This window comes from Rhinopithecus roxellana, chromosome 19 (assembly GCF_007565055.1).
Source record: "Rhinopithecus roxellana isolate Shanxi Qingling chromosome 19, ASM756505v1, whole genome shotgun sequence".
NCBI classification, from domain to species: Eukaryota; Metazoa; Chordata; class Mammalia; order Primates; family Cercopithecidae; genus Rhinopithecus; species Rhinopithecus roxellana.
In genome coordinates this window covers 80,520,295-80,532,622 of record NC_044567.1, presented here as the reverse complement: position 1 = coordinate 80,532,622, position 12,328 = coordinate 80,520,295, and the positions used below count along the sequence as shown (strand labels likewise).

General features: G+C 42.1%; 1 protein-coding gene across 4 annotated transcripts in view; it reads left to right on the top strand.

Moving 5' to 3' along the window:
* HELZ (helicase with zinc finger) overlaps window positions 1–12,328 on the top strand; it is a 171,051-nt gene that overhangs the window by 20,970 nt on the left and 137,753 nt on the right. For all 4 annotated transcript variants that reach the window (XM_030923001.1, XM_030923003.1, XM_030923000.1 and 1 more), the window contains 2 exons: window positions 6,083–6,310; window positions 9,273–9,309. In XM_030923001.1, coding sequence (XP_030778861.1) covers window positions 6,101–6,310; window positions 9,273–9,309 — 247 coding nt within the window. In that variant the 5' untranslated portion in view covers window positions 6,083–6,100. The remainder of the gene's footprint in view (window positions 1–6,082; window positions 6,311–9,272; window positions 9,310–12,328) is intronic.

Below are 12,328 nucleotides of genomic sequence, written 5' to 3'. Positions count from 1 at the left end.
CTGTGAATGGGAATGATAATAATAACAATTCTAATATCTACTTTATAGGGTCATTGTGAGGATTAAATTAGATTATGTACATGTAATCGACAATGAACATTCAGTAAAAGCTTGTTGTTATTACTGAAGTAACTTTATAAGTTGTTAAAACAAATGCTTTGGGCTTGTATATGTATATATAATATTTTTGAACATAAACTCAAGATTTTGTTGTCTTCATAATAAAAGACATGTAGAACTGGATCATTTGACCCTTTCTCTTCTTATCTCCTTCCAGTTCAAAATGCTTAGATGTTTTTGATAGCCAGCATTCTCTTAGATCTGTTTGGGCTCAACACACTCAAGTCTTAGCACAGTCTTCTTTGTAGTTTTAGCCTTTTTCTGGAAGATCGGCTTAGTTTTTCGACCATAGCCACTCTGTTTCCTGTCATAACGCCACTTTCCCTGGGCATACAGAGAATACTTGCCCTTCTTGTACTGTGTCACTTTGTGGGGTTGGTGCTTGCCATACTTCTTACAGAAAGTCTGGTGGATTTTAGCAACGTTTACTGTGTTTGCGTGAGCACTATGGGCATGGAAAGCTAGGCTTATATTTTTAAGACACAGAAGAATCATATATCACACTAAGCCATTTGTCTCCCATACTCACTTATTTTTTCTCTTTACACTTACTGTTATTAGTAATAAATAACACGATCATTGTTATTAATAATCGTGTATACACTGTTTTACAAGACAATTATCAGCTCATTTGGTACTGATCAAATTATCTAAGTTAAGACTGTCTTGGTTCCAACTGCCTGAAATACCAACCTAAACTAACTTCAGCTGGAAAAAAGTTTCTTGGCTTACCTAACTTCGAAGTCCAGGCACAGCTAGCCAGAGCTGGATTCAGGGGTCAGGTGATATCTTCAGGACTCAGTTTCTCCCTGTGAATCAGCTCTGCTTTTTCTTGTATAGACTTCAGTTACTGACACTGTAAGAAAAATGGCTGCGGTATATTCAACCACCTGTAGCTTCTCAGAATTTAGATTCAGCTGGAAGGAGTATCAGTTTCCTTCCCAGAAGCCTCAGCAAGTCTCGTGGTGTCTCATTGGCTCTTACAGGGTCATATGTCCTACCCTGAGCCAATCCCTGTGTTCAGGACTGGGAGGCTCGTATTGGCCAGTTAGTGTCACATGCCACCCCACATCCTGGTGGATGCTCTTCAGGAACCACATGGTCTGAGAGATGGGGGGAGGTGAATTCTCAGAGGAAAATTGTGGGCTTTTATTACCAGGAAAGGGAATGGGTATTTGGTGGCAAAACAACTAATGTTCATTGCATGGTATTAGTCTCTTTTTATAGGTCAGCAGCAGATCAGAGGAGTTAGTGGATTTAGATTAGAGTGCTGGTTTCTGATTTCAGCTTTCTTGCTTGTGAAGTCACATCCTCCAAGTCAGTGTTTCTCACAGGGATAGGAGTTTGCAGGAAATTAGTGTTTTATGTTCTTTTGATAGAAGTTTGGATAGTTTTTTTTTTCTTTGAGAAGGAGTCTTGCTCTGTCGCCCAGCCTGGAGTGCAAAGGTGCAATCTCAGCTCTCTGCAACCTTCGCCTCCTGGGTTCAAGCAGTTCTTCTGCCTCATCCTCCCGAGTAGCTGGGACTACAGGCACGTGCCACCACACCCGGCTAATTTTTTGTATTTTTAGTACAGACAGGGTTTCACTGTGTTAGCCAGGATGGTCTTGATCTCCTGACCTTGTGATCCACCCGCCTCTGCCTCCCAAAGGGCTGGGATTACAGGCGTGAGCCACCACGCCCAGCCAAGTTTGGATAATTTTGAACAGGAAGAGAAAGAGTCAAGACAGATGGGGTGGACCTCAGCAATGGGCGAATGTGATGCTTCTTCCTACGTTAGTGTGCCTAATGTGACTCAGCTCCAGTGACTTCCATTCCCTGGGCCACTCTGTCCCCATGGGAAAAATCCTTAGAGACCCAACTTAGTATCTGCCCTTGAATCTGGCTGTTAGGTTCAGGTAGCAGGATCACATACAATAGATACAGCTATATCGGTATGTCCTAGACAGGGGTGTCAGCTACACTCTTGAAGTGTATCTGGGAGCTGGCCTTGTTTAGAAGTACTTCTAGATCTCTCACTGTGTATTATCCATAGTCCATTTTAGCATGGCCTGAGATGTTTTCTCATTTTGACTTTGACAGACAGTTTTGCTTTTATGCTTGATAAACCACTTTAGCTTCTTCAGAAGGAGTGGGTACAGTAAGGTCATGCTGTTTTCTGAAAAACTCGAAAAAACAGCTGAACGGAGCATGCATTGGATTGAGTTCCACACTACAGCTAGGTGACCCTACTGTGATTCAGGTAGACCTTGGAAACTAGGTATCAGGACCTGATTAACAAAGGTAATTGGGGTAGATATTCACTTCTGAGGAAGGCACCTGGGTCATAAATTGAGTCATTTCCTCTCAAAGCTCCTGAAATTCATAGTTCTGCCCTTAATCTCTACTTATATATTAATGTTATCAAGATCTCTCTGACTAATATGCTTGGGGATCAATGTTGATAGTAGTCTTTGTGATCATCCCTCATAGCCAGATTTAGGGTTTAGCTAATCCTTATCAGTGACTTGCAGATATACTTATTTCTCCAATGGCTGTTCTTTGCGTAATCATTACCGGTGTATTGAGATGGAGAAAATAGGTGAAAATAATTCCTCTGTCAAGTAGGTAAAGTAATTACATAGAATAATACTTTATTGTTTGTACTCTATTGTATGTTGAGATCAGTAAAGTGATTTCAGCTTTATATAGGCTGGGGAGGCCAAGGCGGGATGATCTTTTGAGGCGAAGAGTTTAAGACTAGCTTAGGCAACACAGTGAGACCCTGTCTCTACGAAAAAATAAAAAAAAAATCAGCCAGTTGTGGTGGCATGCACCGGTAGTCCCAGCTTTTCGGGAGGCTGAGGCAGGAGGATCATTCCGAAGTGTGAAGCTACAGGAGCTATGATTGCACCACTACACTCCAGCATGGGCTGCAGAGCGAGACTCTGTCCGCCCCCACCCCCCAAAAAGCTTTATATAAAGTGAAAATAAGGAATTTTAGGGACATAATAATAGCTAACACTTATTGAGCACTTATGTCCCAGGCATTCTTTTAAGTACTTTATAGGTATTATTTCACTTAATCCTTACAGTAACCCTAGGAGGTAGGTATTAGTTGTGTTCCCAATTTAGAGGTGAGCAAGTTGAAATAATCCATGTAAACCCACTTGCCTCAGGCCATGCAGCTGGAGAGTGGTGCAGCTGGTGAGTTCTGAACACAGGTCCTCTGGCTCCTAGTCTGTGCTCTGGATCACTGTGCTATACTCATTCCTAAGAAAGATTTTAGCTGGTACATTATTAGCTTTGTTTTCTTACTACTTCTTTTTGTATTATTTGTCTGGATGTGAGCTGGGAGTTCTGTAGGGAAGATTTGCTAATTCTAGGGCCTCTGGTATCCATGGACTTATGAATCTTGTGTTGCTGTTATCTGGCAAGCAGTGTGTGCTTGTCTATGTTAGTAGTTCTCAACTAGAACTGATTTTACCCTCTACAGATGTTTACTGGAGACATATTTGGTTGTCACAAGTCAGGGGATGTGCTGCTGGCATCAGCTGGTAGGGACTAGGGATAATGATTGCTAAATAACCTACAGTGCACACAACGGCCCACAACAAAAAATTATTAAGCCCAAAATGTTAATAGTGTTGATATTTTATATCTGGACTAGATCATAAGTTAGTAATTCTTTTGTAATGCCACTCTTTGTCTAATGGGCAACATTGCTGTAGTGATAAAGAAATTGTTTTTGACTTTTGTTGAATAATTGATTTCACCCACATCAATATATGTTTGTATAAGAAGCATACATACCAACTGTGACTTAAATATTTAAATCCCCTTACCCTTAAACTAAACTGGGAATTACAGCCCCTTCCCCCGCCCCCTGAGGAAGTTTAAATGGAAACCATGTAGAAAACCAAAGATAAGTACTCTTTTTGGAGGGGCGGCGGGGGGGGGGGGAGATTATTTTAATAACACAATTAGATTTCTCTTTTTATATAAAATGTTAATTTAAGCTTGGTGCAGTGGCTCACACCTGTAATCCTAGCACTTTGGCAGGCTGAAGCGGGAAGACAGCTTGAGCCCAGGAGTTTGAGACCAGGCTGGGCAACATAGGGAGACCCCGTCACTACAAAAATAAAATAAAAACAATTTAGCCGGACGTGGTGGTGCATTCCTGTAGTCCCAGCTACTTGTGATACTGAGTTAGGAGGATTGCTTGAGTCTGGCAGGTCAAGGCTGCAGTGAGCAGTGATTGTGCCACTCCACTCGAGCCTAGTAACAGAGTGAGACCCTGTCCCAAAAAAAAGTGTTAAAATTAAAAATTCCAAACTGAGAAAAGTAGGGAATATTATATTGTACCACATGTGTAAATCCCCAGTATTGAACAAATGCTGACAGATACTGTTGAAGTCCTGTTTGAACTCTTCCTTATCTCATTGCCTAGCTATTTCTACTGTTTTGGTAGACCAAGAATCTCAAAAGCTAAAGGGGCTTAGACCTCTTCAGATGTCTGTCATCTTGCCTCTTGCCACTCTCTATGGGCTGCCCATCAATGACTTTTCTCCCCTCATCTTGCACTGCAGTTTATTGGCAGCAAATGGCTGTAGCACAGTGAGGAGAGGACAGGGCCCATGTGTCATTATCAAAGGCGGGAAGGCTGGCAGAGAAGGTATATGTAGGCTGGAGGCAGGCGGAAGGGACAAAGAAGTACCAGGAAGCCAGCTGGTTAAGGTGGAAGGTAGGGAAGAGCAGGAGAGAGAGAAGGTGGATGCAGGCGTGGAAAGCAATCTGTAAGTCTGACAGAGATGGTCAGCAAGAGTGACTGTTTGTAACAGTATTGTGAATGTCAGGTCAAATGATGTCGGTCTTCTGTGTCCAAGTTTACTGCTCCTGCTATAAGTGATATAGCTAGGGAGAAACAATGTGTAAATTCCTGCTATTTCTTACTTGGACTATTTTAGTGATCTCTTACTAATGGCAGTGCTTGCCATTTCTTCCCCTGTGGCACGCCTGTGGTTTCTTCTGCTTCTAACCAGTTCTTTATAGAGCTAGTCGGACTTATATTTGATAGATTCCTTCCTTATTTAAAAAATTTCATCTTGTTCCATTGCCTATGGAATAAAACCCTCGCTTCTTGTTGTGGCATTTGAGGTCATTCATAGTTTCTCTTACTCTTCTGCTGTACCTTGAGTTTAGGCTGTGTATTTTCTGCCGTTGGTGATTTCACTTGAACTCTTCTCTCTGAAAAGCTCGCATTTGCTCTCTCTATCATCTGTATGGTGAACTCCTGTTCACCTTTTGCAATCAGCTCATGCCTTTAGGCAGATGGAATAAGTCTTTTTTGTAATTGTTCATTTGTGCTTTGCCTTTCTTGCTAGAATCTGAGTTTCTTGAAAGCAGTGATGACATGCCCTGTCTTTGTATTCATTGCTGCTAGCACAGGGCCTAGCCCTCGAGAAATGTTTGTTGAATTGAATTAATGGACAGTTCAAACAGTTCCAACCAGTTTTTTAATTGGTGGGAAATAATCCTGCATGGTATAGATTTTAGTTTTCTGCAATCATGGTCACAGAACTGTGAGAATGAAATTAGGAAACTGAAATTTGGAGGTTTGGATATGAAACGTTTCTGTCCCTTTGGTTAAGAAAGGGAATCCTTTATGGTTTGTTGGATACTTTGCAATATTCACAGTCATATTTCATTTCTAAATTTGTCTCATTTATAAATTTGTTATATTGTTGGTATGATCTTGGCTTATGATTGACATTTTGCTTGAATCTTAGTAAAGACTTCATAAAATATCAAAGAGAAGTATAGATTTTGTAGCATCAATAGCTGCTGCTTAGCCATGACCTTGATCAAAAGGCTAGCTGAGAGTATTCAGATAGATAATTAAGCCAGCTGAGATAGGAATGGGGCTAGAATTTATAATTAATAAGTTTTAAAAACCTTCTCTTGTTCTTTCTCCCTGTCTGTAGGATTTTTGTCCCTGAGTCATGGAAGACAGAAGAGCGGAAAAGTCATGTGAACAAGCATGTGAATCACTTAAGAGGCAGGACTATGAAATGGCCCTCAAGCACTGCACAGAGGCCCTTCTTTCTCTAGGCCAGTACTCCATGGCAGACTTCACAGGGCCTTGTCCTTTGGAAATAGAACGCATCAAAATCGAGAGTCTTCTCTACAGAATTGCCTCATTTTTGCAACTGGTGAGTAAACACTGTCAATAAGCCAATGCTGAACTATGTAAAATGGCCTTTTTCATTGAGTGGGGACGATACAAATAGCTAATTCTGGGCCGACGAGATGTGAGTGAAGTGGCTGGTGATTGCTGAGTATCTTTGATGGCAAGGTAACTATGTTTTTGAACTTTGAAAATTGTACTACTTTAGGGCATTTTGGACTATGCACTCACTCAACAAGTATTTATTGAGTATGTACTGTGTACTAGACACTGTTCTAGGTTCTTGTTATATATATTGATGAAAGAGAAAGAAAAGTCTCTTCTTTATGATACTTTTTCTAGTAGGAGAACAGAAAATAAACAATAAACATTATAAAAAATAAACACTGGCTGGGCACGGTGGCTTATACTTGTAATCCCAGCACTTTGGGAGGCCGAGGCAGGTGGATCACGAGGTCAGGAGTTTGAGACCAGCCTAACCAACATGGTGAAACCCTGTCTCTACTAAAAATACAAAAATTAGCCTGGCATGGTAGCACGTGCCTGTAATCCCAGCTACTCAGGAGGCTGAGCCAGGGGAATCGCTTGAACCCAGGAGGCAGAGGTTGCAGTGAGCCGAGATTGCACCACTGCACTCCTCCAGCCTGGGTGACAGGGTGAGACTTCGAGACTCTGTCTCAAAAAAAAAAAAAAAAAAAAAAAAAACCAAAAAAAACCACCATAAGTTGTTAAAAGGTAGTAACTGCATGAAAAAAGGAGAACAGCGCAGGGGAGGTTGGGAATATTGGGGTTAGAGATGGGGTTACCATTTTAAATAGAGTGGTCAAGGCAGGCCTCATTGAGAAGGTGATAACCAGAGGCAAGGGGTTGAGCCATGTGTAAAGCTGGTGGAAGAGCATTGCAGGCAGTGGAAACAGACCCAGCAGCAGAAGCATGCCTGCTGTGCTTGAGTAGCAGCTAGGAGTTAGTTTGGCCAGAATAGAGTGCACGTGGTGGAGAGGTGGGAGGACTAAAGCCTGTGGGGCCTGCTGGCTCATGGTAAAGACTTTGGTTTTTATTCTCTGTGAGTTGGGGAGCTAATTGCAGGGCTTTAGGCAGAGGAGTGGCGTGATCTAATTTAACAGGAATTGTTTGACTTTTGTGCTGAGAATAAACTGTAAAGGGATAAGCGTTGATGCAAGGAGACTAGGTTGGAGACTATTAGAATAATCCACGCCAGAGTGGCTCAGATCAGAATGGTAGCAGTGGAGACAGTGAGAAGAACCAAAGCTAGGTTTTGGTTTATACATTGAAAATAGAAGCAATCAGGTTTCCTAATGTATTGAACGCGGGGAATGAGGGGGAGCAATCGCAGTTATTTACTTCGATTCTTTTTGTCTGAACAATTGGAAGAATGGTGTTTCCTTCAACTGAGGTTAGACGGCTACAGCTGGGGAGGAGGTTTTGTTGGGGAAGGTGGGAGTTGAGTTTTGGACATACTGAGTTTGAGATGTCATTCAGATACCCAGCTGAAGATGCTGAGTAAGCAGTCAGATACGCACGTATGGAATTTGGGAGAGAGATTCATTGAAAAGTGTGGGACAGAAGTGCTGTATGACATCTTGAGCCTGTGTAGAATCACCAAGGGAAAATGAGCATTATAGAGAAGAGGTGAGGACTGAGGGCCGAGTCTTGGGCTGCTACAGTGTCAAGAGGTTGGGGAGCAGAGCAACAACCTGCAAAGCAACCTAAAGAGCAACCCTGAGGAAGGGGGAAAGTGTGAGAGTAAGGAGTCGTGGTAGCCACGTGAAGGAAGGAAGTGTGTCCAAGTGAGGAAATGTTGAGTGGTGTCAGCAGCTGCCAAGAAAGCCATGAGAATGAGTCTGAGTGGGCACATGTGAATCGTGTGGGTCCATGTGGATGCAGTGGAGGTCACTGGTGATCTCATGAGAGTGGCTTCCTTGGAGTAGTGGGTGAAAGTCTGCTTAAAAAGAGAGCTTAGGAGAGAATTGGAGGAAGGAATTGAAATACAGCAACATAGACAACTCTTGAGGAGTTTTGCCATGAAGAGACACCAAAGAGAAAAAAAGAAAAAGAAAGGAGAAGGAAAAAGAATAAGGAATGGTAGCTAGTGGGAGAGATAAAGTCAAGGGACTTTTTTTTTTTTTTTTTTTTTTTGAGACGGAGTCTCGCTCTGTCGCCCGGGCTGGAGTGCAGTGGCCGGATCTCAGCTCACTGCAAGCTCCGCCTCCCGGGTTTACGCCATTCTCCTGCCTCAGCCTCCCGAGTAGCTGGGACTACAGGCGCCCGCTACCTCGCCCGGCTAGTTTTTTGTATTTTTTAGTAGAGACGGGGTTTCACCATTTTAGCCAGGATGGTTTCGATCTCCTGACCTCGTGATCCGCCCGTCTCGGCCTCCCAAAGTGCTGGGATTACAGGCTTGAGCCACCGCGCCCGGCCGACTTTTTTTTTTTAGATGGGAGAAATAACTGTATTTCTGTATAGAAATGAGCCAATCAAAAGCAAAAAATTAATGATTTAGGACAAGTCGAGGAGGCTTGCTGGAGTTGCTGTACCTGCGTAGGCGGCTGAGTTGATCTGCACAGGCGTAGGTTGACTTTAGAAAGGAGCACGATAGTATGTCTGTTAACAGGTAGAAGGAAGACAGAGTGTATGCTGGGAAGTCGGGAGACACGGTGACAGTCTATGAAAAATTCTCTTCTTGTGGCTTCAGTTTTCTCAGTAAAGCTATTGGTGGGGAAGGAGGTGCTGGTGAGTTAGAGAAGGTGAGAAGTAGGATTTGGGGTCCATGGACTAGGAAGTACGCTATGAGGTTTATTTGTAGAGTGCCCTATAATCCTCAGAGGGCACATGTGTTAGCTTTGCTCTGTGAATAGTAAGTTTACAACATTAATGATTAAACTTTGAAACAAAGCCAAGTTTCCCTTTGACAACATTTCTGTTAAAAGCAGCTCTTGAAATACTTATCTTGTATTTTTGTTTTGCAGAAAAATTATGTGCAAGCTGATGAAGATTGTAGACATGGTATGTTTAAAAGTGAGACTCTTTTGAATTATTGAACTGAACATGTTTAAGGTTTGATTTTTTTTTTGGGGGGGGTGCTAATTTAAAAAGTGATGATAATGTTTAAAAAGCCCACCTTACTGTGGGGGCTAGTGACTGATTTGGATGATGACATTCCCACTAAGCTGGGCATACCTGTGAACATTGCTGTTACTCATGAATGTTTATGTTCTTGTCACTCCCCTGGGAATATTGATGATGTGTCCTTTTAAAGTTTGTGTGAGGCCGGGTGTGGTGGCTCACGCCTGTGATCCCAGCACTTTTTGGGAGGCCGAGGTGAGCGGATTACAAGGTCTGGAGTTTGAGACCAGCCTGGCCAATATGGTGAAACCCCATTTCTACTAAAACTGCAAAAATTAGCTGGGCGTGGCGGCGCATGCCTGTAGTCCCAGCTACTTGGGAGGCTAAGGCAGGAGAATCGCTTGAACCCGGGAGGCGGAGGTTGCAGTGAACTGTTACCGTACCGCTGCACTCCAGCCTGGGCGACAGAGCGAGATTCCGAGACTGCATCTCAAAAAAAAAAAAAAAAAAAAAAAGTTTGAATAGTTCTAGTCACAAGGGCCAAAGTTTAAGAAATGTAACTCACATTGAATAAAATGTTAGGCTTACCTAGATACGTGGAAAGGATGGGCCTGTGCCTCCTAAAATATCTTTCCTTGTTGATCAGAAGATCTTCCTTAGAGAGGAGACTAGCTAGAATGCTCTTTAGTAATTTTTCCTGTTTTTTACCCCCCTCTTTGAGACAGAGTCTTGCTCTGTCTCCCATGCTGGAGTGGGGTGGGGTGATCACAGCTCACTGCAGCCTCTACCTTCCAGGCTCAAGCAGTCCTCCTGCCTCAGCCTCCCAAGTAGCTGGGACTACAGATGTGTGCCACCACACCTAGCTGATGTTTTTATTTTTTGTAGAGATGGTTTTACCGTGTTGCCCATGCTGGTCTCTTACTCCTGGGCTCAAGGGATCCGCCCACCTTGGCCTCCCAAAGTGCTGGGATTACAGGCATGAGCCACCACGCTTGGTTTCCTGTTTCAGGCAGGAAATTGAGATTAATAAGATTCTTGCTCTTCAAGTACTCATAGGAATCCTTTTCTTTGTGGTTGTTGCTGTTTACTAGAATGAATCTAGGAGTGAGTGGGAGAAGAGTTCACTGTACATTCTCACACACATTTGGTGGAATTGTTTGCAGAATTCAGCGATTTGAATAATGCAGTGTTTCATTCATCCAGAATTTGGGGGTAATGGTGCTGAGATATTTAACATGAGTTAAATTTTTTTTCCCCTGCTTACTCCTTTGTGTTAACACTTTAAAAAGTATTAGGCCGGGCGTGGTGGCTCATGCCTGTAATCCCAGCACTTTGGGAGGCTGAGGTGGGTGGATCACTTGAGGTCAGGAGTTCAAAACCAGCCTGGCCAATATGGTGAAACCCCGTCTCTACTAAAAATACAAAAATTAACCAAGCATGGTGGCACGTGCCTGTAATCCCAGCTACTCGGGAGGCTGAGGCAGGCAAATCATTTGAACCTGAGAGGCAGAGGCTGCAGTGAGCCAAGATTGTGCTACTGCACTCCAGCCTGGGTGACAGAGTGAGACTCTGTCTGAAAAAAAAAAAAAAGTATTAACTATGTTTGCTGTAAACTTTACAAAACTATATTACATACTGTTGTGGCCGTTGAACATAATTTAACCATTCATTAAAGATTCTTTGACCTTTGTTCACCTCATTTCCTAGAATTATATGCTTTGAAAGTTAACTAGAAATTAAGAGATATCTAGTAGAATTTTCCTTTAAAAAAATCCCTGCTATCTATGGGAATTTTAAAATTACAATGAGCAAACAGTAATAAGTTAAATAATATAGAGGAATAATTTATCCTTCCCCCATCTGAAGAAATTATTGTTATAAGTTTGCTGTATGAGAAAGGTCTTCTGTGCCTTTATAGTGACAAACATAAGTGCTTATGATACATAGAGAGTTTTTCCTTTAAAAATTAAAAAAGAGTTATATTGTGATCATCACCTAGCAGCTTGCTTTCTTACATATCAGTATACCATGAATATTGTTCTAAATTAATACACTGGCTCCAATTCCTGTTTAATATTCCGTGGCGTGGTTGTGCTGCTCTTTATTCAACCATTCCCATATTGATGGGCATAGGTGGTTCTGCTTTTCTGGTTTGTCATTATAAACCATCCTGTAATAAACAGGTTCTTTCTTATTGTTGCCCTTTATAGGATAGTCTTAAAAGTTGGATTTCTGGGTTAAGGAGTATGTACACTTTTTATTTTATTTTATTATTATTATTATTATTATTATTGTTATTATTTTTTGAGATGGAGTCTCACTCTGTCGCCAGGCTGGAGTGCAGTGGTGCGATCTCAGCTCACTGCACCCTGTGCCTCCCAGGTTCAAGCGATTCTCTTGCCTCAGCCTCCTGAGTAGCTAGGACTACAGGCATGCGCCACCATGCCCAGCTAATTTTTGTATTTTTAGTAGAGACAGGGTTTCACCATGTTGGCCAGAATGGTGTCGATCTCTTGACCTCATCACCTGCCTGCCTCGGCCTCCCAAAGTGCTGCGATTGCCTATAATTTTAATAGACACTGTCAGATTAGTTTCAGATGCACACACCCACAGCAATAGACGAGACTGCCCAGTCTGTAATCTATCACTGAAACCTGTCAGTGTTGAAATTTTGCCAATCTCATGTGTGAGAAATAGTTCCTCTTCAGTTTTCATTGCCCTGAGTACTAGTGAAATTGATGCAGTCTTGTTATTTTGAAGATGTATAAACGAAAGTCTTAGAAAGTTCAGTGACTTAGGGAAAGTCATACAAAAGTAAATGCTGAAGGAGCATATGGACATATGTTGCATTATTCTGTTAACTGTTTTACTTAGCATTTTAAAATTAGGTGCTATTTCACAACTTTTGAATCACTAAAATATGAGTTTATCCATTGCCTAAGATAAAGTTGTCATGAAA